Here is a 25971-nt window from a genome sequence, read left to right on the forward strand (position 1 = left end):
CATTTCGGTCATGTTGACTTATTTGTAAATCTTACTTTGCTGAACATTATTGCTGTTTACAGTTTATCTCTATCTATAATAGTTTTCAAGATAATAACCAAAAACAGCAAAATTTCCTTAAAATGACCAATTCAGGGACAGCAATCCAACAACAGGTTGTCCGATTCATCTGAAAATTTCAAGGAAGATAGATCTTGACCCGATAAACAATTCTCTAAATGCTTGGGGTGTTGAGTTATAAGCCAAAAACTGCTTGTTACCCCTATGTTCAATTTTAGCTGTGTCGGCCATCTTGGTTTGTTGACCGGGTCACCGGACACATTTTTTAAACTAGATACCCCAATGATAATTGTGGCCAAGATTGGTTTAATTTGCCTTAGTAGTTTCAGAGGAGAAGATTTTTGTAAAAGCTAACGACGACGGACACTGGACGCCAAGTGATGGGAAAAGCTCACTTGGCCCTTTTGCCAGGTGAGCTAAAAAGTAAAGTTAAATTCAACGAGTATTAAATACACTAATGCAAATTATGTCAATATAAGATGGGGATACACATTTATTTATGATGTACATTCTTCATGAAACAAGTTTCGTTGAAGGGAAAGGTAAAGGCAGTAACAGTAGTATACCGCTCTTCAAAAGCCATAGACCGAATTCTTCTGTCCCTATAATGCATATATTTCCTAATTTACATTTGCTTTTTATTGATTTTGCTATTTTCTATTTTTTTTTTTTTTTTATTGTGCAATATAGAGACAGAAAGCAGTGCCCATTCAAAACAGGAGATCGCGGACAATTTGTTTGCGCTCATATTGTCGCTTTTTCTGCATTTTTCAGACATCCGTACATGAATAAACTAATAGATAAACGGTTATTCTACATTTTCGTGTGCCTTACTATGATCAAAGACCTTTCTGGGTCTGGATAATCCACTTTTTTCAACATTCAATACTTTCTACTTTCAATTTTGGCAAGTTAGACATCTTGAAATATCTCGACCAATCAACGCTTATTTCCGGTTACTCGGATCTTCTTTGCTTAGTTTATAATTAGATATCACGTGTTATTTGTATGCCCTTCTTCTGGCGTACAAATAACACGTGATATCTAATTATAACTAAGTAAAGTCAAAACCGCGCTAAAATATGAAAAAGCGCTCAACTTAAAAAAATATAAGAACAGTCAAATGAACACTCTTCTTTGATTTTAAATAAATAATGCCTAACTTTGGCTGCTTTTATAAGAAACACAGTTGTTGCATATTCCTAAACAATTTTTAAGTGCACCATGCATGGAAAAAAAAGCAAGGTCAATTTTTGAATTAGTAAATTTCAAATTGACTTAACACACAAAAAGGAAATAAAATAGGTTATTTTAAACAAATAAAATAAGGGAGTGTCAGTCACATTATCAACATTGATTGTTTCAACCTATTAGAATAGTCATGTAAATGATAAAAACATTAATTTAAGAACAAGCAAGGCTAATTCAACAGAATATTTTAATATGATATTTTACATGGATACAAATTTTTTTTGGTGCTGTTCTTATGTTTACATACAGTGTGAGAAGTAATTGAACTAGTTTTTTCATCTCAGAACATCACTATCAATTTTAGGTGAGCGCACCTAAAAGGTGTACTTGAATAGTTTCATATAATAGCATTGCTTTTAAATTCAATGTTACCTGGCAGTGAATCAATAAAAGGGCACATATATATATATATGACATTTCTACCTTTTTTTTTCTTCAATTTTTTCATTCTTTCTTCATTTCTTTTTGTTTATGTGAAACAAAATATCAAAGGGGAGTAAAAAATATTAAAATGGAGTACTTGGATGAAGTACTTCATGATCATAGTTTTAATATACAATTAAAATCTCAACAGAAAGAGTGCTTAGCCCATCTTTTGAATGGGACCAATGTGTTTGCTATGCTGCCTACAGGGTTTGGCAAGAGTTTGATATATACTCTTTTCCCTCTTATACAGAAAAAGGTATGAATTTATATATTCATATATATCTATTAGGGTACAGGGATTTATTTTATATCCATTTTTCAATTACATGATAGTGAAACCTTTAATTGAAGAGTTCATATTAAAGGGAAATATCATAATCATTTTTAAAATAATCAGCTTATTGAACAAATGTTGCTCAACTTTCCTCAAAATATTGCAGTCATTCACTTTTTAATAGACACAGTGAATGAGTGCTTAAAATGGAATTTCAATTGAAAATAGATACATATACAACATTTTTTACAACATTATTTCATGAAATCCTTCAAGTTCAAGTATAAAATTCAAATGATGTTGTCTATATAAGATGTGGTGTGAGTGGCAATGAGACAACTCTCCACAACAGAAAAAAATGACACAAAAATTAAAAACTATAAGTCACCATACGACTTTCAACAATGAGCGAAGCGGGTATAGCATAGTCAGCTATAAACGGGCCAAAAATGAACATTGAAAACAATTCAAACGAGAAAACTAAGGACCTGATCTTTTAAAACTTTTGTTGTCTCTACCAAAATTTCTATGTACATTGTCGCTATACCACAATATATTGTAACTTACATCTGAAAGAACTTATTACTGATGACATTAATTCTATAGATGACTGGTTCTAGAAAGACAAGTTTAGTAGTGTCTCCATTAAGAGCCCTGATGATTGATCAGGTTATAAGACTAGAAAAACATGATGTGAAGGCTGCTTACATGACTAAAGATACACCACCTGGCATGATGGAAGGTTATACATAATTATATCATTATCAAGTGATTATACTGTTTAGTTTTTAAATTTCTGGATTTAATTTTGTATATGAATGTCAATGTATTTTTTATATTACTTATATTGTTTGGTTGCTTGCTCATTAACATTGGTATTATACACCTCTGGGAGAGGGATTTAATGCTCTATTGATGACACATTGTTGGTTTTGCATTGATTAGTAATTTTGGTCCTGTTGTTGTATTCTTGACACCCATAGGCGGATTTAGGGGGGGCCCCGGGGGCCCGGCCCCCCCCCCTTTTTGTGAAAAAAATTGGTTGCTTATATAGGGAATCACTGAAGCGTGATTGGAGCGGGCCCCCTCTTAGGTCAGTCAGTGAGCCCCCACTTATGAAAATTTCTGGATCCGCCACTGAGTCACCTTCTAGTTTGCATTATTTATTTTACCGACAATTGTATGCATTCTTCCTCTTTAAGTTAATGGTCACTCTTTCGCGGGATGTCATCAATATCTCTTAATTTCTTCGTTATAAAAAACTACTAAATTAATGTGAGAACTTATGAAATATTACGTCAATACGATTTTCCTATTTACAATTCTAAACTCAAATAAAAATAAAAGACTACAATATTTGTATTATATATGGTTTCAGATATCAAGAAAGGGTTTGTCGACATCATATTTTTGTCACCAGAAATGCTGAGAAGTGTCAAAATTGATGTCCTTAAATGCCACCAATCACAAATTTCATTATTAGTGTTTGATGAATGTCACTGTATTTCTGAATGGTAAATAATAAAAACTGTAGATCATTTCAATAATATTTATTTTGCTATTATCAAAATGGTGGTGCTCATAAGACCATTCAGCATGATGTCTTCTCAAATATGCATGCATTCAAATAGAGGTACACAATGCCACAAAAATAAATCAAACCTTTACAAAACAATACATTTTATATATTATTTATCATCTGATATCTATTTATAATATAAAAAATCTGTATATAGCAATGTTGCTATTACTGAAAAACTTTTAAAAAATAATCATTTTGCATAGATAACATATAAATACATAAAACATCATATAAATGAAGCATTTGAAAGACAAATTTTGTCTATTGCATTAAAGAACAAGATGTACACATATATTATAGTTACAACACACATGGTTAGATAGATCAAATAGGTGGATATTTTCTTCTACAGGGGATTAGATTTTAGACCAGATTATAGGAAAGTATCAGATATTGTAAGCCTGTTCTCTGATATTCCTACACTTCTACTTAGTGCAACAGCTACAATGTCTGTCCAAAATGACTTGTACAACCTACTAGCTTTGGATGAAGAAAATACTAGAGTAGTTGCTAAACTTCCTGATAGGTAATTTATTGGATAAAATAGACTATAAAAATCTTCCTTTTTAATTCTGGCTTCTGCTTGTATATAAAACATTTATAAGCACAGTAGTGAAATAGTACTGCAACTGATGTCATTTATTGTCCAAAAAATCATTCAGACATTATCATGAATATATATACATATAAATATTTACATCCATAACATAATATATTTACACATTTAAAAGCAAACTTTACAAAGTACATCATAATTAATTCAATTAAACAGTATTCTAGGTAATACACATTACATAACTGTATTGAGCATGCTTGCAATAAAGTTAGTGATACATTTAAAAAAATCATTCATATGATATTTTGCCCTGAATGTATCCTTCTGATGTTAAGTAAATAATAAATACAACTTTTGTTGCAACATATGCTGGTGTGTTTTTCATCAAATTTTAATACCAAGTAATGCAAATTTTGTCTCAAAATGGATATTAATTGATATTTGTTTTAAATTGCCTACATTTTGAAATCTTTTACATGTTTATAAAAAAAGAAGATGTGGTATGATTGCCAATGATTGTCTTTCTTATGGGTTCTAAGCTGGAAAATGATAAATAAAATGTAAAAATATAGAATGATACATTGTTATAAATCATCAATATTCCTGTATTCTAGTATCCTGAAAAGTTATTTGAAGAAAATCAAACACATATCCCTTTTTCCAAAAATCACAAAACAATGATTTACATCATAATCACATTATAAGTGTTACATTTTACATTGAAATTCAGTTAAGTAAATTGATAAATTTTTTGCAGACCTAATGTATTTATACATGTTGAACAGCAACCCTGTAGTCAAAACCATGAAATACAATTGCAGTGGATAATCAATATGGTGTCTGAATTACAGTCAACAACTCCTAAGACAATTGTGTATTGTCAAAATCTCAGACAATGTGAAACTCTGTATATATGGCTTATGGAAGAACTAGAAAGTTTAGCATACTTAAATGGTGTGGTTAACATAAAAAACCGAATGATAGAAATGTATCATAGCAGAACAGATGAAAGTAGTATGCACAGAATACTAAGTGACTTTAAAAATTCTGAAAGCACAATAAAAATAATCTTTGCTACAGTAGCTTTTGGGTTAGGGATTGATATACCAAACATCAGTATTGTTGTCTGTTGGGGTGTCTCATCTTCAGCTATGACATTTTGGCAAGAACTAGGCCGGTGCGCTAGGAATGGATCTGATGGTTATACCTATACTTATCCTTATGCAAGAAGTTTGTCACTATGCTCTGACAAAAAAATGAAAGACCTAATTAAAGAAAAGGGATGCCTTCGCAATCATATTTTGAGCCTTTTTATCTTGGATGGCATGGATGAAGACCTCCCAACATCTTCTGCATGTGATGTGAATGAATGTGATGTATGTAAATGTCAGATGTGTAGATGCTGTAGTAACTGCAAAATGAAATGCTGTTGTAAAGGAAAAGATTTAGTTAATCACTTAACAAAATACCACACAACATCTTAAATGATAAAATAATTTTCACTCATGTGATATCATTCTCATTCAAATAGTAAATCAGGTGCAATGTTGCAGTAGTAACTCATCCTTCTATAGCATGAAACTTGAATTTGAATTTTATTGTTAACGATGTAATTAGGGGACGTTTTTAAATTTTTGCCAGATGCTCTGACTTTTTGTTTTTTTCATAAGATATAAGGTAAACTATTTTGCTCTAAAACACAAATTTATCTTTTAATATAAGACTTAATAGGTCATAAAAGCTCAATTGACCAAACTTAAGCAAATTGTTGTTTTTCTTTATTTTGATTTGAGACTCAAATAATACTAATGCAAATATACCCGTAAGGTAAAAGTCCGTGTCAGCCTTTTCCCACAATATTTTATACATCAAAAATCTTGAAAAGGAGTTCCAGGACCTGATATGGCTTCAGGTTATTCTCATATTTAACTTATACTATTCCAGCCTATAATATTAATTTTAAATTTTTCATTTATTAAATTTCACCTAACATCACCTAAGTAGATCATGAATCACCTATTTATTGTTCATTTAAAAAAAAAATTATTTGCTTATATTGGACCTAACCTTCAAAAGTTGTTTATTGATATGAACCAACTTAAATCAAATACATTAACATTGTTACACAAATGTGTCAATATTTACCTAAAATTATCAAGTTCTCATACTTGATTGATTGATTCTTTCTACTTTCATTCAATCATTCATTCATTCATTCATTCGTTCATTTGTTCATTCATTCATTCATTTACACATCCATGAAAAAATTATTGTAACAAATTGTTTCTCTTCACTCTCTTCTTAAGCAGTTTTTCAATTCGCTTCCTCATATGGACTGGATGTGATGTTGAATTATTGTTTGAAATATTTGTAAAACCACAATGTTGCCTTGGTTCACCTTTTTTGCACATGCTGTTTTTTAAAAGTTGGTCAACAAGGTGAATCATGTCATCTTCTCGTTTGATACAGGTTCTAGTTCTATTATGGTGTGGAGCTGAATTACACACTTGGCTCATGAACCTGGCAAGGTATTTGGACACACCCACCATCTCACTATGTCTAGCTATAGTTGTTTCTGTTATATTACCACCTGCATCTTTTATAGATTCTACAAAATAAAATTTTATTAAATGATTTTTGTTTTAGAGTTATATCCCTTAGTAATTTGTGGAGATGGGGATTTTAAATAAAATGTGGAACATTATTCTAAAAATGTATTAGTAAACTATACAACAGTTATTTATACTTGCTTTATTGTAAAATTTTAAATTAAAACAATTTTGATAATACATAGTGTACTATTTTGAGAATATAAAGGGGAGATAATTCAATCATGTTTAACATAGATTATAAAATTTTCAAATTTAACAAAAAAAAGAAGTATTTGTTACTTTATCAATTGACTATAATTATTCATAAATAAGGTTTTGTGCATGTACTTACATTCTTATCCCAAAAGTCTTGAAACCTTGTGTTTTTTAAATGAGTTGTTATATATTTAATATGTGTTGTAGGCCATAATTTGAAATATATTAAATTGCTACTTTTTACTAATTGTGACTTGGATGCAAGGTTGTCTCATTGACAATCCTATCATATCTTCTTATATTTATGATGATTTAGAAAAATACATGTACTGAATAAATCAAAGTGTTAATAACAGGCAACAACTTTTTGGACATATTGAATTATTTTTAATGACAATGTGCAGTTATCATGCAATTAATTTACATATGAGTTACTGTTACTAGGTAAGTTATTTTATTCAAATTTTCACATATTATTCACATATTTTGTTGTTATCTTTATATTTGTATATGGTTATTCATAATATAATAAACATAAACTTTTTTATCATACATGTATTACCTTTAAATTCTCTATTGAAGAATTCCATTTGAAGGTCCATCTCAATGTTGGAATTATTTTCCCCTTTCATGTTTACGGTTCTGTTCCACACCAACTGGTGGCCTAATCTCTCGGATACACCTCCACTCACATCCGTTATCAGCTGATGAGCACATAAAAAATATTTGGTGTGATGTAGTTCATAAAATTGAAACAAATCATTTTTCCAATAATCAATAAGCTTCAATCCATTATTTGTTCTTATTGCATTATGGTGTGCTATCTCCTTCAGTCCTCTATAAAGAAGCATACAGGAATATTCAAAGACGGAATCATTATTACTATCTGTTATAGTCTTCTTTGATGTACGGCATCCCTCACAGCAGAACCACATTCTGTCATTATCTTCGAGATCTTCTGCTTCCTGTTCAGAAATACCAATGCAGGAGAAATGAAACCACTTTCCTTTGTTACATTTTTTATTGTCACAACTTATCATTCCTTCATCATTGTCAACTTTGCATACACAGTATTTGTATGACTCTTTGTTTGATGTGCTGGCGTTGATGACAGGTGCTGTGTTAGGTGGTTTGTAGCACATATCAACAACATGACATGCAACATCATGAAAAAAAATTTCAAGCTGTGCTTGGTCAGTAGGCAAGTCTTCTGGCAAGTCTGTGTATTTTTTACATTTCATAAAAGATAACGCACTAGCAAGCACATAACTTGTGGTGGCAAATCTCAGTAATTCAGTGGCCTCATTGAAGGAGTGTTGAACATCAGCTTTCACATTAATGTGGCGATATGTGTTTCGAATGTGAGACAATGTTCCAACACTCCTTGCACTTTTGGAGGAAAACAGAACTTTGTATGTGTCCTGAAATAAAATAAATAAAATAATTAATCTATTATTACCCCATCAAAGTATCATACCATACATAAATTAATATCCATCAATCAAAAACTAACAAAAACACTACTTTTTGCAAAGTTATCTCCCCTTCAAATTACCAAAGGAAACTAAAAATGCTGATATTGAGTTCACCCCAAGTAAGATTCTAAAAGATTGTCTGTTGCAATTAGTTTCTGCTTAAAAGTTAGTGTGATTGGACTATACTGTTTTTATGTTTTGTTGAAAAAATAAATATTTTTTAAGTACAAGTATAATATTAACCAGAAACAATTGTCTTCAAACAATATTACAATGTGAACAACTTCTACATGAAACAAAGAAGAATTATTATAAATTTAAGTCATACATGCAGCTATAATATAAATGAGAAAAAAATTACCACAAGTATAATGGCTCTTTTGTGCCATTCTTGAATTGAGGGGTGCAGGCCTTGCAGCTGGTCCCACTGGCTTTCAGCATTAATCCGAGCATTCTGTGCATCATTTGCCCTCTCCACACTTAACTGATCCCCATAAAGAGGTATGATGAATGGATTCATATCAGTACCCATAGGCACATACTTATGATAATCCTCCATTACATCAATCATTTCAGCGATCTTGCATTCATCTTTATTTAATACTCCAAGTGGTATCTGAAATAAAACACATCATCTTTATTCAATACTCCAAAATATTAATAATCATATACATAAATACAGTGACCTGTTTTTCTTTCATGAGTTCATTACATTTGTAAACAATCAAGCATTACTTTAATGACCTTAACATTATTCATTGTTAAAAAAAAAATTTAGGATATGAAGTTAATTAAATAAGTCATTTATGACTTTTATTAACATTACGTCATTTGATAAGGAACTTCATATTTATACCGCATTTAAAAAAAAAAATACATATCAATGAACGGTTGTCGTTTGTTTAATTTATGTGTTACATATTTATTTTTCATTCATTTTTTTACATAAATAAGGCTGTTAGTTTTCTCGTTTGAATTGTTTTACATTGTCTTATGGGGGCCTTTTATAGCTGACTCTGCGGTATGGCCTTTGCTCATTGTTGAAGGCAGTACAGTGACCTATAGTTGTTAATGTCTGTGTCATTTTGGTCTTTTGTGGATAGTTGTCTCATTGTCAATCATACCACATCTTCTTTTTTATATTGTAAGTATTTACATAAACTAATTATCAATGCTTTTCAAACAGACTTAGGTACTTACTAATTTGCTCTTTTTAGACGATTGTCTTGAGTAACAATGATCATCATTATCTTCTGGTAGATACATATTGGTGAAAAATTCTATGTGTGTCTTTAGAATCTTTTTAACTTCCACAATAAAGTCTTTACTGTAAATAAAACCAAATAACAAACATAAGACATGTAAAATTGTCAATTTTAATTATCTACTAGTTTGTATATATTAAGGTGGTACCCAACACTTTAACTAAAATAAATTTGGTTCGTTTAATTTTTTTAAACTTTTGACAAAGTATTTACTTTGACCCCTTGACAAAAATATAAAAATTTCAAAAAATTTGAACCAACCGTTTAGCAGAAAAATTACACTGGTTATATAGCAGTTTGACAAACACTTAATTTGATCATTGAGAAGCTTAATATTCCCTTAGCAATACAAGGTAATTAAAACGTTAGACTGATTTTACAGAGTTGTCTCCCTGTAGTGTTAGGTACCACCTTAATAATAGAAAATGTGACCATATTTTTCCTTTACAATACATATATAAATAACCAAATTGATATTATTTATGTAATTCATTGAACATTCTTGACACATAAGACTTTAATAATGAGATATAAGACCAAATTGATTTATTTCAGGCTAACTGCACTTAAAACGGATAACCGTAAAATACCACAATCAACCAATTTTACAATTCTCTGTGGGTGAAGGTCAACTGTGGTTAATGTTTATCAATAGTACAGTTTAATTCAATGCTAGGAGCTGTTTTGACATTTTTGTAGGGTCAGAAAGATTTGTTAATTGATGAAAATCTGAAAAAGACCATCAAGATGAAGAACAGGAATAAAAGTCCTGTTCAATGATAATTTGTAATTTTTTATCTATGTTGTGTGTGTAATATGTTCAATGCACATTTACTCCATGTTCCTTTATTTATTAAAGTGGATCGGTTTATAAACAATATATTTTTAAATATCTATTAGTCAATTAAAGTATATCAATTACCGTAATGACTTTCTAAAATTATCGTCTGGCAGATACGATTCAATGGGTATCTGTGATATTTGGTCTGATGTTGGTTTCTCATCACTAAGATGTAATGAAGGTATCCTATCAACAGCAGCATAAGCTTGGACCATATTTTTCATGGTATTTCCATGCTTCCTATCAGTGGATCTTGCTTTAATATGCTTGTTTACATTGTCAAATACTATAGAGTATCCAAGTTTCTCTTCATTACACTGTAAGAAAAGAAATAAAACTACATGAATTGTAACATAATGTTTTGTAAAACAATCTTTAAGAAATATATTTATCTTAAAAAAAAGTCAGTATTAATTTCAATTCACTTATCTGATACATTTACAAATAAAGACTGTTTGAGTGTTAGTTTCCTAATTTGTGATTGTTTTTTATTGTCTATAAGTAGTTTTATTAGTATGGCGTTCATTATCACTGAACTTAAGTATATTTTTATTTAGGGGCCAGCTTAAAGACGCCTCCGGTTGCGAGAAATACTAGCTATATAGAAGACCTGTTGGTGACCTTCGGCTGTTGCTTTTTTTTCTCTTGTCGGGTTGTTGTCTCTTTGACACATTCCCCATTTCCATTTTCAATTTTATCAAAATTGGATAAAATCTTAAGTATTTCCATATTTCGTTAATTGAGATGTAATTAAAAATAATTTGAAATTTCCAGTAGATATTAAGCTGTAAAAATATTAAGCAATATAAAAAAAGCGATGTCTTAAGAAGCTATTAGGATAAATAAAATAAAAATAATTACTGATGTCTTTTTACAATTGTATTATTGTCATCCATAAAACAATTTTTAAACTATAAATATATAAATACATTATATGTTTAATTGTTCTAGCTTTTAATATATTTTATTCTATATTCCAAATGTATTCTTACAGCATCATTACAATCATCACAAGCATGGCCATCATCTTGTATGGAGTCAATAGGATGTTCATAAGCATGAACTTCAACATTGTTTGGTTCTCCATCATCCATCTGTGAGAAGCAAATGTATTCATATTTTAAAAATATATTTTGCATTGAAATAACATAAGTTATCATGACCAAATTATCCAATGTGCATATGTGGTTATAAAATTATTTAAATGCTATTATGAAACGTAAAAGAATTAACAAACATTTCAAAATCATTTTGCGACCTTAACAGAGTACCATATTTTATTAAATAAATAAGTGTCAGTGATTGGAAATAACCCTTGACTATTTAGAATGATTTAATTCTGATATTGTTTCAAAATTCTAAAATATATCACAAATACTAAAAAACCTATTCTTACAACAATATCACCATCAGCTTGATCTGTTTCATTATTATTAAGATCTAGGTCTTCAACCTTTTCTGTTTCCTGTGTCTCCTCTTCTAAAATTATTAAAAAGACAAAGCAATTAAAAGAAAATCAATTATAAAGTAAATCTTAGTTGCTGTTGCTTTGTTTTTATTTCCATCACCAATACTAGATGTGCATTATGTTTTCTGTTTGGTGCATGCATTCAATAGTTTATTAGTACATTTGTCCTTATGATCCATAATTTTTCCAAAAAGGGGGGGGGGGGGGGGTTAGAACTATAGTCATGCTTCAATGATTTCTGAAATAATCAGCCTATTTTTTACAACCAAAGGAGGGTGTCTGTCACATGAGTTTATAATTTAGAAGTCACATCAACTTGAAACCAAAAAATCCAACATTTGCAAGGTTCATTAAACTGAAAATGTGATACATGTATTGTTAAAAAAATGTACATTTTCATGTTTGAGTTTTTGGTGATGGTAGTTTATGTTGAAGTTGAAGTTTAATGAACTTGAAAGTAATTATATATGTTCATTAATTATTGTGTGTTTGTTTTTAATTGTATGCGAAATAGAGATTACACAACAATCTTATGGTTAACTGAGTTTTAAAAATGATAGTATGAGTGGCACAAGTGTGTATTGTTGACACACTTTATTGTTTGATTTTTCATTAATGAGATTTTTGCTATATATGTATAAATTTGCTTTATTGAATGACAATAAGCATTATGGTTTTTCAAACTTAAATAGTTTTACCTTCATATGGAATGGTTTTATCTAAGTCATCATCACTGTCCATTTCTTCTAAAAGTGCATCCAATACATCATCTTCAATTACATCACCTTAATTAAAGAATTAGCACTTTATAAAGAGTGAAAATTTGATATTGTTTCATATCTACCGCAGTTGTTTTATTTCAATATTATAAAATAATGGAGCCTTTCCCTAATTTGGTTTTACTTTTCAAATTGAATAAAGATAGTTAATATCAAGCAGCATATATAAAATAATATTATAAGATTTCTGCATGATGGTTAAATTTTTATTTGGCGTTATGTGAGAAAAAAAAATAATTCTCAATTGATCAAAAAAGATTTAATGTCACATGTTGGGTAGATAGAGACTGAATGTTTTATTTATATCTGTATGATTATTGTAGAATCCTCTTCAGGCTTTTATAAAAAGTTATACATGCTGAGATATCCATTGTTTCAAAGAGTAAAGCACTTAGGATAAATATGCAATTGAAAAAAATATTGCTTTAGTAATTCAACTTTAGTATATAAATTTATAATGAGCTTTAATAAAAATACTATGTAAAATATAACACCAGATCACACCAGAATTTGTTATACATGTAGTCTTACATTTCAGACTACTATATAAAAATCAAAGCGCGAAAGCGCTGTAAAGGCAGTTAATTACAGGTTGTGTGTATTTCTAGTCCAGTTATATCATTATCTTCCATAAAGCAGAGGTGGTTTGTAGAATTTAAGATTTAGAGTTCTTTTGTACCTAGTTCACCTATATCTAGTCTACTGTTTACAGTATATTTTCTGTGCCTCCCATGAAATGCATTTTTAGCCATGGCCTTGTCAGTTTGCTTTAAATTTATGAGTTTGACTGTCCCTTTGGTGTCTTTCGTCCCTCTTCTTTAGACATACAATGTATAAGAACTTTTCCTTTTCAATATAAATAGACTATTTTCAATAATTGATTGTATACACATATTCTATGACTCCCATAAAATATAGTTCACAAAGATTGATTAGTCTCTGTACTGTGTGTATAGCAAGGACATCAAGTAACATAATGGTAAATGTACATAGTAACATGTCAACTTTTTTGATGACCATACCTGTCAACTGTCAGTATTAGCAGAGTATTTCCCCCATCGAGCTCGAGGCTCCCAAATGGAAATTTTGTAAGAGCAATTTTGTCGACTATTTTAAAGAAAACAATTAATTCAACAATGGCTATGAGCTTGTTAATGCACGAAGAAGCCAAAAACCACATTAGAATATATTTGAAGGGAATCCATGACAAATCGCCCCACTTTAAAAACAAGGGTGCACACACTGAAATGTCTCGCCTTCTTTACTAATCATTGATATTATGTTGATAGTCCTAATAATAAAGCGTTATTACAACTGTCACATAATCTTAACATAAACCAAGAAAACTAAACATTGACCTTTGAACCATGAAAATGAGGTCAAGGTCAGATAAACCATGCCAGGTAGGCATGTACAGCTTACAATTCTTCCATACAACAAATAAAATAAACTTATTGCTTATAATTTAAGAAAAACAGACCAAAACACAAAAGCTTAACACTGAGCATTGAACCGTAAAAAATGAGATCAAGGTCAAATAAAACCTGTGCAACTGACATGTAGATCATGAAATATTTCCATACACCAAATATAGTTGACCTATTGCATATAGTATTAGAAAAAAAGGCCAAAACTCAAAAACTTAACTTTGACCACTGAACCATGAAAATGAGGTCAAGGTCATATGACACCTGCCAGGTAGACCTGTACACCTTAAAACCATTCCATACACAAAATATAGAAGACCTATTGCAAACAGTATAAGAAAAACAGACCAAAACACAAAACTTAACTATAACCGCTAAACCATGAAAATGAGGTCAAGGTCAGATGACACCTGCCAGTTGGACTAAACACCATACAGTGCTTCCATACACCGAATGTACTAGACCTATTACTTATAGTATCTCAGATATGGACTTGACCACCAAAACTTAACCTTGTTCGCTGATCCATGAAATGAGGTCGAGGTCAAGTGAAAACTGTCTGACGGGCAAGAGGACCTTGCAAGGTACGCACATACCAAATATAGTTATCCTATTACTTATAATAAGAGAGAATTTAACATTACAAAAAATTTTAACTTTTTTTTCAAGTAGTAACTGAACCATGAAAATGAGGTCAAGGACATTGGACATGTGACTGACAGAATCTTCGTAACATGAGGCAACCATATACAATTATGAAGCATATAGGTCTCCCACCTTCTAAAATATAAAGCTTGAACTGAGCTAACATCGCAGCCGCCGTATCACTATCCCTATGTCGAGCTTTCTGCGACAAAAGTCGCAGGCTCGACAAAAAAACTGCCCCAACCTGGATTACCAAATCGCCCCACTTGTGAACTGTGTTAAATCCTGTTAATATTACTCCTGCCAACTGGTCCCACCTTATGGAAATGGGTGAAATCTAGATAAATATATTATTAACCAGGATGAATTTAGTATTAAATGCCAACTCGCCCCACTTATGGAAAAAGATGTTATTCCATTGAATATAAGTTAAATTCCTTATATTGCATTTTGATACATTTAACTGGTTTCTTTTCAATTGTTATGCAAATAACTAAGCTTCAAAACTTACAGTTATTCTTCAACAATCAGGTTTTTTTTTAGAATTATAATTTCAGTATATATCAATAATAGTAATTAAATTAATTTTCGGTTTGTTTGTATTCTGTATAGATTAGTTTTCATTAGAGTGGTGCGAGTTTTTATTTTTAATTGTATATATATTAATCTAAATATTACCGTTTTTTATAAGTAGGGCGAGTTGACAGGAGTAATATTAAACATGATTTAACCAATTTCACATGTGGGGCGATTGGATAAATCAGTTTGCGGCGGTTTTTTAAAAAGTGGGGCGATTAGCCAGTGGGGCAACTTGTCCTGCTTCCATTTGAAGGCCCCCTTGAAGGTTTTGTATGACTATATGGACCATCTTTCACGTAAAACCCCCATGTGCATTTTGAAAAGTTGGCAGATATGTTTCTAACTCCAGGCAAAATATACCGGTATAAATGAAAAAGAAGTTTTCAATTAAGGCTCTGTGGCCATAACAGCTGTCTCATTAGCATTTTAACCACTTCCCATATTTGCAATTAAAACAATAGAAGAAAATTATTCAACGCAAAAACAAAACTTACTTGTAAATATGAAATTCTCTTTACGGTATGAGTTTTTCTCATTGTTTGAGATTGTACAGTAGTACCTGTAACTGCTTATACCTATTTCTTATTCACTTTTGCTTGATAAACACACTAAATATCATATACATTGTACCACATCTCCTTATTTTTATAAGCATTCCAATAACATGAACAATTGTAATTCAATTCTATATACCAAAGCAAAATGAACTTCACCACTTTTATTCACTAGTATGCATCTTTTGGCAAAATACAAGTTCTTAAATGACACAATATATATTTATTGATAAAAAAAATAAAATTTAGTATACAACTCTTTAACAGGTATAAAAAAAGCATCGCTTTGTCATAACTTGTGAAATCTGTGCTGAAAACATAGACATTGATGGTATTTGAGTAATTCCATATGTGAAGCTCAACATTAGCTTGTCAGTTGGTGGTGGACAGTTATAGTTCCTTTCTGCAGGCTAGGATGAATGACTTTTCAGGAAAACCAATTTCACAAATCAAAACTTTCCTCTAGATTTCTCCTACAATATTCATCCAGTTTAGTTCTTTTGTTTTAATTGGACACCGTCCTGATTTTTAATTTTGCAAACCATTCAGTCTCTTGCTTGCAAATGGTGCATGAAAATAGGATGGGTATGGCAGTAGACAAGTCTCTTTAAAGTGGGTTTGTGCCCTGAAAAAAAGTTTTATAACTTAAGTTTTTTTAAACTTGTGCAACACACATACCTAAATAACTATAACATAGAAGAGAGCATCATTCATGTCAATGTTTTGTTCCTGTTGACATTGTCATTGATATTTTTTCAGAAAGCCTGAGGCATAACTTATGAATTCCTGTCATTACATCCTAAATTAACATAATTACTGCTAGAATAATTATCAGTATGATATACGTACACTATCACTGTACAGCCCAAGTCTTCAGTATATATAATTGTTGCATTCATTCACTCCTGTGTTCAGTCGTTCAAAAATATTAAAACATCAACAAATGAACTTTAATATTAATAAGGACAAGAAAACACTAGAAAAGATACGTACATACAATTCGTGTTTAAGTGTATTAATTTGAAAGAGAAATATATCTGGTTAAACGATGTATACAGGAGGGAAAATTGTAGATATTGCATTACGATGCTTTCTACCTTATAGCACGTGGATATGTTTACATATTTAGACTTGACCCAATATGACCCGTACCTTGTAGGTCACCGCCGTCGTTTAAACACTAGACTACAGTCGTGTAAGACAATAAAAAGCTTAAGCCTGTACTATTTGTGTGAAGTAAATGTGTTTGTTCTGTACATTTAAATTGTTTTACCTGATAGCAAGGACGTATATCTATCCGTTTCCTACTCAATTCACTTTGTCAAATTCTTCGAGCTTCTTCAAAACATACGTATTACTGCGCCGGAAGTGAGAAAAATATGAGAAATCCTCGTAAAATAATGCTATTTTCAATTTTGTGGAATCCATTTTGTTATATTTATTATTCGAAGATAAAAAAAAGTTACGATTAATTATGAATTTGCATATCATTATACGGAACGTTTATGGACTATTTTTTTAGCTGTAAATCGGTCATTTTGACGGGAAATCATGTACACATACACACGTAGATTGGCTGGTACCCGATTGTAATGTTACACATCACATATATCAAATAGCTAATACCCGGAACGTAGTACCGGGAACCAGGATAATACGTAGACAACATACATAACTAGAACCAAAATTGAAAACGCTTTATGGTTTCTCGTTCATAAACCGAATTCCGCTTTGAATTATAGAAGATTCAATATTAATCATGTTCAGTCGACTTTTCATTGTTATATCAACGTCTGAACTAATTAAAGAATCTTTAGATGTCAGATAAATTGACCCGACCTCTTTCCACACGGAATACACATAATGATAGTTTGTAGTCAGGTTGACTGCTTATAATGCAAAATACACACTAATAACAAGTTCTATAAAACGAACAATACACACTGATCGTTTCTTTAGTCCCCAATGTAAATGAAAGAAACAAAAACCATATTATACCATAAAAAGAAGAGGAGAAATTCGAACATTTCCGGATCTATTTCTGGCCAAAAGACCCCCTGCAAAGATTGCGTATGAAAAGATGAACCTCATGACTTAAAAGTCAGGCCTTAAAGCACTGCCTTTAAAAAAGTATAACTGCCATTGAAACAAATCTCCATCAAAGACTTGAAGTAGTAAATAGATGCAGCTATAGGTCAACTTAAGGCAAACGCGGATCCAGAGGGGGGGTTTGAACCCCCCCTTTTTTGGGGCTGATCAATGCATTTGAATGGGGACATCTAGTTGGAACCCCCCCCCCCCTTTTTTTAAATGGCTGGATCCATCCATGTTTAAGTCCATAAAACACCTTTTTCTCTACCAATGTAGGAATACATGCCTTATTTTTATTAATCTTAAAAAACACTGATTTTTATGAATATTATTCACTGTAATGTTTTACCTTCATCAATATTACTATCAGTAAACAATCTTCTCTTTGGTCCAGCCTGGTCATTTATGTAGGTACTGATCCTGTTCTTATGGGCTATCAGTTCTTTGTCGTAAGTCATACGTAACCTGTCAACTGCAGATCTTACAGCATCTGTTGACAGGGTTAGTCCTAGATGGTTAAGTCTAACAAATGCCTATAATCATAAAAAAGAGTAGAATTATTTAAACATATTTGCATTTTATTATTTGTAATGGATTAGCCAAGAATGCCAGTGACAATAAGATAACAGTGAAAAAGTAAATGTTAATAAAAATTTACTTACTTCAAAATCAATATAAAATAATGTGCTTCTCATTGACATTTATACCACATCTTCTTATTTTAATTTATTCTAGGTTTTATATTGAAAAACATATGATATTACTATTTTCTATAAGATGTCAGGAATAAATTTCAGAAAAATGAGTTTGACAAGTTATACCATTGGTAAATCTGCACTAATTAAATATGTATCTGTGTGTCATAACAAAATCATATATACATCATGTACATGTATAACATACCTCTCTTGCAGTTCCAGACAGCCAAAGCTGAACACCAGTTATTTCTTGGAGAAACTTCATAGTTGTTGGTTTTTGGGCAAACACTATTTGACCAATAACACATCCAAGGTTTGGTTTTAGTGAAATGTGCCTTTCCCCTATTCTCTTTGTCAGATCATCTTGTTTGGCTATGGCTGATGATAAAGAAGAATAGAGTACAGGGCACAGTAACTTCGTTTCCTCTAAAACCTTATCCCAGGAAAACTGCATGATGGAATCTATGCCATGTTTGGATGATGATCTCCATACTGATTTGGAACTTGGCCTAACAAGAACAGACACTTCTTGTCTTACTATGGTCTTCACTTGTGAGTAGAAGGCCTTTTTAGCTGCTGTTGATGTTTTTAACAGGAGGCTAAAAAGTCTGTTGTACCTACTACTCACCAAGTAAGAAGAAGCAAGTTTCTTGCTGCCTTTTAATGTCTGAAAGTAAAAAAAAACAACTATGTTTCAACTTATCTGATGAACTAGTCCTACTTAAAAACAATCTCACATACTCAAGAAAACATTATATCTACAGGTTTTAATACCCAGTGAAAAGGGGGTCCTAACTGGTTTTTTTTTTTGCTTAATCTATAAATCTTATAAATTTGATATGACAGGACATTGTAGAAAGGTTTTAAATTGATTTAGGGTTTGTTTAAGACAGCTTACACTGTATAATGTATATACATTTTGTAATATTGTCATATCCAAAACAAAAAATTAAATATACTGAGTTGGTGCAAAGTAACATTTGGTCTTGGTTAAAGATTTGTATTATTGGCTATCATACTATTTATCATGTGTATCTCACAGCTTTTCAAAGATAAGTGACATATAGTGATTATAATTTCTGTTTTCTTTGATTGTGTGTATCGTAAAAATCCAAGTCTCCAATATATTTGTATCATCCCAACAAGTACATGGGACCACAGGCACTTGTTTCTATCCATTGGAAGAACCACTATCTTCCAATGGATAGAAACAAGTGCTGTGCATGGGGCACACTTTTTCTGTTTTTCTATTTAATGAAAATTAAAAAATAACCTCAAATAACATACCTTTTTCTGCTTTTGTGTGTTTAAAATCATCTTCCTGGGTGAAAATGCTATCATTTTCCTTGGTGTATTCACTTTTATTCTCTTGGAACTAGTTGTTTCAGGTGACGAAAGAAATTCGATTTTGTGGCCAAGATAAGTCCCTGAGGTTTTTAATTTCAATTCACTGAGGGATTCTCCTTTCTTTTTTTTGTTGCTCTGGTGTTTTGACAATAGCTGGGCACAGTCCAAACACACCAGCATATTGTCAGAAAGTTTTTCTGGCGTACAACCAAAACAAGTAAGAACCTCACGAACAGTTTCATCGTTTCTACTTAACTTAGAATCTATTGAAACACGGTTGTACCTTTTTCTTTTAATAGAATAGTTAAAAGTATTCTCACAAATGTAGCACTTGTCTGACATGTCTATTATTTCGTTGTTATCTAATATTAAAGTTTGCCGTGAATGGCGATGTACATTTCATAGTTACGTTTGTTTACATCTACCATTGTTGTTGTTGTTGTTGTGTATCTTTCCTCCACTGTTTGGAGAACTGTAGTGTTGAATACTCAGCACTACATATATATATGCACTGTCCCACAATTACTAGTAAACTAAAAAAGAAGTCTATATACACTAAGAGCGGGATGGTTTCTACTGTGTTTCAATCACTCAATAATTTTAAAGTTATGATAAATGTCAATGATATGCAGGCAAGTAATTTAAGCACATTACTTGTAGTGAATATCCAGAGCGGTACTACGTGCAATATGGAGTGCATAACATAATCCTCTACTAATACATTCCAGTCTATTGTAAAATTGAGGTAGCACTAGGTGACAAGACGAACAATCCAGTATGATCTGTGTAAGCTGAGTTGGTTCTGATGCTATTTGTTGGTATAATCCTGGTGACATTTCCTCGATAGCTTTGCTTAGGGCATCTATAAAGGGTTGTCTTATCAAAGTAAGATGCTGGCATTGAACTAAAAAGTGAGTTCTGTCTTCGGGACCTTTCTTACAGAGTGGACATGTCGGTTCTACTTCATATTGGTTGAACTTATGTCTATTTGCCTGTAAAGTATACACTCCAAGTAGCATCCTACATTTTATAGAGGCTTTTGTTATAGCATGAGTGTTTTGTCCAGCACTACTCCATATCAGGTGTGTCTTACCAATTGAAAGACGGTCAATATCTACATATTTCAGAGAGGATTTAGATGCAGCTTCTGACTTCAGTTTGTTATCCCAATAACTATTTACTGTTCGTTTTACAAGTTCTTTCCAGGTTAATTTTCCTGGTGGGTTTTGAAGAAGGTCGTAGCATGAGGGTAGATGATATTGTTCCAGTATGGATTTCACCATGATAAACCAACTATTTGACGATTTTGATTTTGTTGCTAGTTGACGCCATGCTAATTGATGTTCTATAGAGTCAAAATTTCTTATGATGTTGCCAAAAGTTGTTAATATCCTCCTGTGAATCTCTGCTTTAATTGGTGGTTCACCTAGTAGCAAATAGCAAGCGGAATCAGCAGCCTTGTCTGGTAAGTGCTGTATCTGTTTAAGTAGCCGCTTATAATATTGATTGATGGTAGTAAGATCCTTTGCTGCTAGTCGTATGGCTTCCAGTCCATATGTCAAACGTGGTATTATGTAAATACGAATTAAGTGTAGAGAGACACATGGGTTTAGACCATTAATGCCGTGCAATCCTGCTCCCATCATTGCATAGGTTGCTCTACGAGCAGTGCTTATACGTTCCTGGACCACTGTACTTGAGTCAAACCGTGATTTGCTATCTCTGGTTATTCCAAGATGTGTGGCAGTTTCAGACTGCTGAATCAGTGAGCCGTTGAGTAAGAATTCATGCGTGTCATGATTTCCAGTTACTAATACTGTAGATTTTGTTTCACTTAGAGTGTAGTTTTCTTGCAGTGCATAGTTTTCCTGGAGGTCTAACATGGCTTGTAGCTCATATGGGCAGTTTGATGCTAGGCATATGTCATCTGCGACAGTAGGAGTCCCACAGTAAATTGACCCAATGTAACATCCTAGTCCATTTTTTTGTAAAAGGTCCAAGAGGGGGTTAATGAAGATTTTGTAGGCTGTGGGTGACCACACACCGCCCTGTCTAACACCCTGCTTCTCTGGAAATGGACGAGAGAGACCACCACTCCACTTGACTTGGGATACTAGTTCGTTGTACCAGGCTTTAAGCATAAGCCACTTATCTCCTTCAATTCCAATCTGATATGATTTTCTAAGAAGTGAGCTGTGCCATAACTTGTCGAAAGCTTTCTGGGCATCTAATAATGCAAGGATAAGCAATAGTTTATTGTCTTTTGCCTCCGCAAAAAGTTCGGTTATTATGATGGCAGCAAATATTGGTGAGATTCCTGCTGTAAATCCACGTTGCAGATAGTTTTGTATTTTGTTAATGATGGTACTATTGTCATTCAGGTGGAGTTTTTCCATGACCTTGTTGATAACATTTGTGACGGTGATTTTCCTATAGGAGTTTGGATCATTGGCTGGTTTACCTTTGTTTTTGAACACGGGACTAACTAAGCCCATTTCGAAGAGTTCCGGTAAAGTACAAGATTGAAATATCAAGTTTATGAGTTTAGTTAACATGACGACCAGAGTTTTTCCACCATATTTAAGATGTTCGCTACAGATGCCAGCGCTGTCAGCAGCTTTTCCATTTTTCAGTTGACATATTACTTCACTGACTAATTCTTCACTTACAACGATTTGTGATTTTTGTTCAGATCTAAAGATGTCTTCCAAAAATAAACAATCAAGTTCAACTTGGTTTTGATAGCTGGTCTTGTTGTAATGTGGAGTTGCGAGTTCTTCAAAATAGTCAGCCCAGCCATTCCGAATATCATTGGGTGTTGATAGAAGGTTCTCTTCTACTTTCAGGCATGTAGTTTGTACAGATCCATCTTTTCTTTGATTGGCAATAAGTCGATAAAAGGTTTGCTGATCACCCTCATGGGCTTTCATGATTTTTTCATATTGTGCCTTGCGTAACATTGCCTCATGCTGTCTTTGGATAGAGCGAAGTCTCTTTTTTGCCTCCTTCATGTTAATAAGTGACGTACAGTTTAAATTTAATGGGCGCCCCTCACATTTCCACTCCCAGAATTTTTGTTTACTAACTTTGCAAGCTTTGTTTATAGCTGGTGACCATGAACGGGATGATTTTGGTCTGCTCTTACTTTTTTGAGTCGGAGCACATGCTCTTGCTGCAGTGTCAAGTATGGCACATAATTCGCTTGTTACATTTGAGAGTTCACTATAGGTAGACTTTTCCGGTTCTAAATTTATTTCTAAAAGTTTATTTGAGACCATATTTTGGTACTTTTCCTTGTTTATCTTTTCCCATTTTACTCTTGGCGGTAAGTTTGAGATAATAGGTTTTGAATTATAAGTATCCAGGTCGACATTGATGCAGCCAGCAACTGGGTCGTGTTGAGACGTGTTAAGTGGGTGACGTTGTAGGACTTTAAAGTTGGTAACTAGTCCTGGTGTACTTTCCAGGATGTAATCAATCTGTGTTGAGCTCTTACCACTAGGGTGAAAGTAAGTGTTTTCCTGTCCTAATCCATTAGGGGTATAAAAATTATGTTCTTTAATAAAATCTAAAAATAATTTGTCTCTACTGTTTGGTTTATCTCTTGCAGTACTAGCATTCGTATCTCCAGCAATAACTATGTCACATGACGATTTATATTTCAAGATAATTTCTGAGAGTTCATCAGTTATTTCACGGTAGTCTCTATCAGCTGAGAGTTCATCAGTTATTTCACGGTAGTCTCTATCAGCGTCGATCAGCATTTTGAGATCATGTGATAATTTTACTGAGAAGATCCGAGTAACCGGAAATAAGCGTTGATTGGTCGAGATATTTCAAGATGTCTAACTTGCCAAAATTGAAAGTAGAAAGTATTGAATGTTGAAAAAAGTGGATTATCCAGACCCAGAAAGGTCTTTGATCATAGTAAGGCACACGAAAATGTAGAATAACCGTTTATCTATTAGTTTATTCATGTACGGATGTCTGAAAAATGCAGAAAAAGCGACAATATGAGCGCAAACAAATTGTCCGCGATCTCCTGTTTTGAATGGGCACTGCTTTCTGTCTCTATATTGCACAATAAAAAAAAAAAAAAAATAGAAAATAGCAAAATCAATAAAAAGCAAATGTAAATTAGGAAATATATGCATTATAGGGACAGAAGAATTCGGTCTACAAAAGCCATAATTCGATTGAGAGGAAACAAATAGTACTTAATTCTACAATAGGTGCAATATCGATCAGACTACGGGTGTGATTTTATCAAATTCGTGTAGAAATATAAATTCTACCTGTCGTGCTCGATATATAACTTTGTTGAAAGGTCTGCTTGATTGTTCGCATCCAAACAGGGACGGTTTGATTCCGGAATAGGAATCGGATATATTCCATGAAATGTTATTAAAGCTATATCGGAAATATCTAAAATGTAATGTGCAGTTATGCTTACATTTATTTCATATATTATATTCGATTTTCAAAATAATATTGATACCAAAAAACTATATTTTTTGGTTTCATTGAAGTTTCAGAGAAAAAGAATGTTCGAATTGATGCTGTAAGCACCACCAACGAGAACAATAAAAACATATTAGAAAAAAAATTAGAAAAGGTTTTTCATAAATTTCGTTACAACCATAGCTTTTTTTGTTGCAAAAAAAGGCAAATGGATATGCAAAGACTGATGTTGTTATTTTGAATAGTTTCCAAATTCATTTGATGTAGAAAGACTTTCGAGCCCTATTAATTCTAAGATGGTTGCGATCGGACCAGATGTTACCGATTCCTCGTGATTGTTACAAACTGGGCAATACCATACATCCGTCTGAACATTTTTTAGCAACATCATAAACTGTACGGCAGCTACGCATTCACAATGATATAACCACGATCAAAGCGAATGTGTCAATGAATAGATTCGTACAAGAAGAGTTTATGTAGAACATTCAATAATAAAAGGACAATTTATTATTTAAAAGGTTTTCATTATAAACATAGTTTGAACGATATTCCACATATAATAGAACTATTTGCTGCTGTTTCCGTTTGACGAAGTAATTTACACAATAAATAAATTGTATCAGCATCTTGAATTGTAAATTATTTGCGTTGATGTATATAATTATGGTTGATAGATCCATGTCAATTAATGAGTTGAAGTTATATTCCATCTAGTGTATTAAATAAAGGCAACAGTAGTATACCGCTGTTCAAAACTCATAAATCCATGGACAAATAACAAAATCGGGGCAACAAACCAAAACCGAGGGAAACGCATTAAATATAAGAGGAGAACAACGATACAACACCGAAACGCAACAGCACACAGAAATGGACCAAGCAACAGACAATACACCACGAGAATAACAAATATAACATCAAAACCAAATACATGAATATGGGATAGACAAGTACCGTGCCACGTCTTATCTCAAAAATAAGAGAAAACAGAAACGACTCAACGTTAAAATGCAACACACACACAGAAACGAACAATATTATAACAATGGCCATCTTCCTGACTTGGTACAGGACACTTTTAAAGGGGGATAAAATATCAAATAATATGATGGGTAAAAGGGTTGAGCAAATTATCATTATAAAAATATACCTTTTACCTCACTGATGTTTTTGGTTTCGGTTTCGACCATGTATAATAGTATGCCTTTTCGAAAAGTTGTCTAATAAGAAGGATTGTGAATACTTCATTGTTGCTAAATTTAAAATCATGCCAATAACTTATAGGTTTTTTACAAAGTTAAAAATACATATTCAAAACAAGTTCTCAAAGTTAAGGACAATTCTTTGTCCTGTTATGACAGATAATCGATTCCGTTACGTCA

General features: G+C 32.2%; 2 protein-coding genes and 2 long non-coding RNA genes across 4 annotated transcripts; 2 read left to right on the forward strand and 2 right to left on the reverse strand.

The window, feature by feature from the left end:
- The first annotated feature begins 1928 nt into the window (after window positions 1–1928).
- On the forward strand, window positions 1929–3476 carry LOC134712059 (uncharacterized). The gene is made up of 3 exons (XR_010106252.1): window positions 1929–1993; window positions 2618–2753; window positions 3390–3476. It is a non-coding gene; the product is annotated as an uncharacterized LOC134712059 (long non-coding RNA).
- A 563-nt stretch (window positions 3477–4039) lies between these two features.
- On the forward strand, window positions 4040–5633 carry LOC134698773 (uncharacterized). The gene is made up of 2 exons (XM_063560513.1): window positions 4040–4119; window positions 4907–5633. Exons 1-2 carry the CDS (start codon window positions 4040–4042, stop codon window positions 5631–5633), a joined length of 807 nt encoding a protein of 268 aa, XP_063416583.1.
- A 690-nt stretch (window positions 5634–6323) lies between these two features.
- On the reverse strand, window positions 6324–20551 carry LOC134698789 (uncharacterized). Its single transcript, XM_063560514.1, has 11 exons — window positions 20066–20551; window positions 18984–19445; window positions 18430–18613; window positions 12704–12790; window positions 11934–12016; window positions 11530–11631; window positions 10619–10854; window positions 9632–9758; window positions 8793–9047; window positions 7519–8377; window positions 6324–6757 (listed from the first exon to the last, which is right to left on the reverse strand). The coding sequence occupies exons 1-11, from the start codon at window positions 20465–20467 to the stop codon at window positions 6417–6419; spliced, it is 3138 nt and encodes a 1045-aa protein (XP_063416584.1). The 5' UTR covers window positions 20468–20551; the 3' UTR covers window positions 6324–6416.
- LOC134712065 (uncharacterized) lies at window positions 16198–17612 on the reverse strand. The gene is made up of 2 exons (XR_010106254.1): window positions 17263–17612; window positions 16198–16614 (listed from the first exon to the last, which is right to left on the reverse strand). It is a non-coding gene; the product is annotated as an uncharacterized LOC134712065 (long non-coding RNA).
- Window positions 20552–25971: the final 5420 nt, after the last annotated feature.

The sequence above is a fragment of the Mytilus trossulus genome, chromosome 1 (genome assembly GCF_036588685.1).
Source record: "Mytilus trossulus isolate FHL-02 chromosome 1, PNRI_Mtr1.1.1.hap1, whole genome shotgun sequence".
Taxonomy (NCBI): Eukaryota; Metazoa; Mollusca; class Bivalvia; order Mytilida; family Mytilidae; genus Mytilus; species Mytilus trossulus.

What these genes read in the sequence shown, in the direction of transcription:
- LOC134698773 (XM_063560513.1), top strand. Translation starts at nt 4,040, where the DNA reads ATGTCTGTCCAAAATGACTTGTACAACCTACTAGCTTTGGATGAAGAA. An exon ending in GTTGCTAAACTTCCTGATAG is followed by an intron (nt 4,120 to 4,906) that starts GTAATTTATTGG and finishes AATTTTTTGCAG; the next exon opens with ACCTAATGTATTTATACATG.
- LOC134698789 (XM_063560514.1), bottom strand. Translation starts at nt 20,467, where the DNA reads ATGTCAGACAAGTGCTACATTTGTGAGAATACTTTTAACTATTCTATT. An exon ending in ACACACAAAAGCAGAAAAAG is followed by an intron (nt 19,446 to 20,065) that starts GTATGTTATTTG and finishes TTTTACTTTCAG; the next exon opens with ACATTAAAAGGCAGCAAGAA. An exon ending in AATTTTAGAAAGTCATTACG is followed by an intron (nt 9,759 to 10,618) that starts GTAATTGATATA and finishes TTTTATTTACAG; the next exon opens with TAAAGACTTTATTGTGGAAG.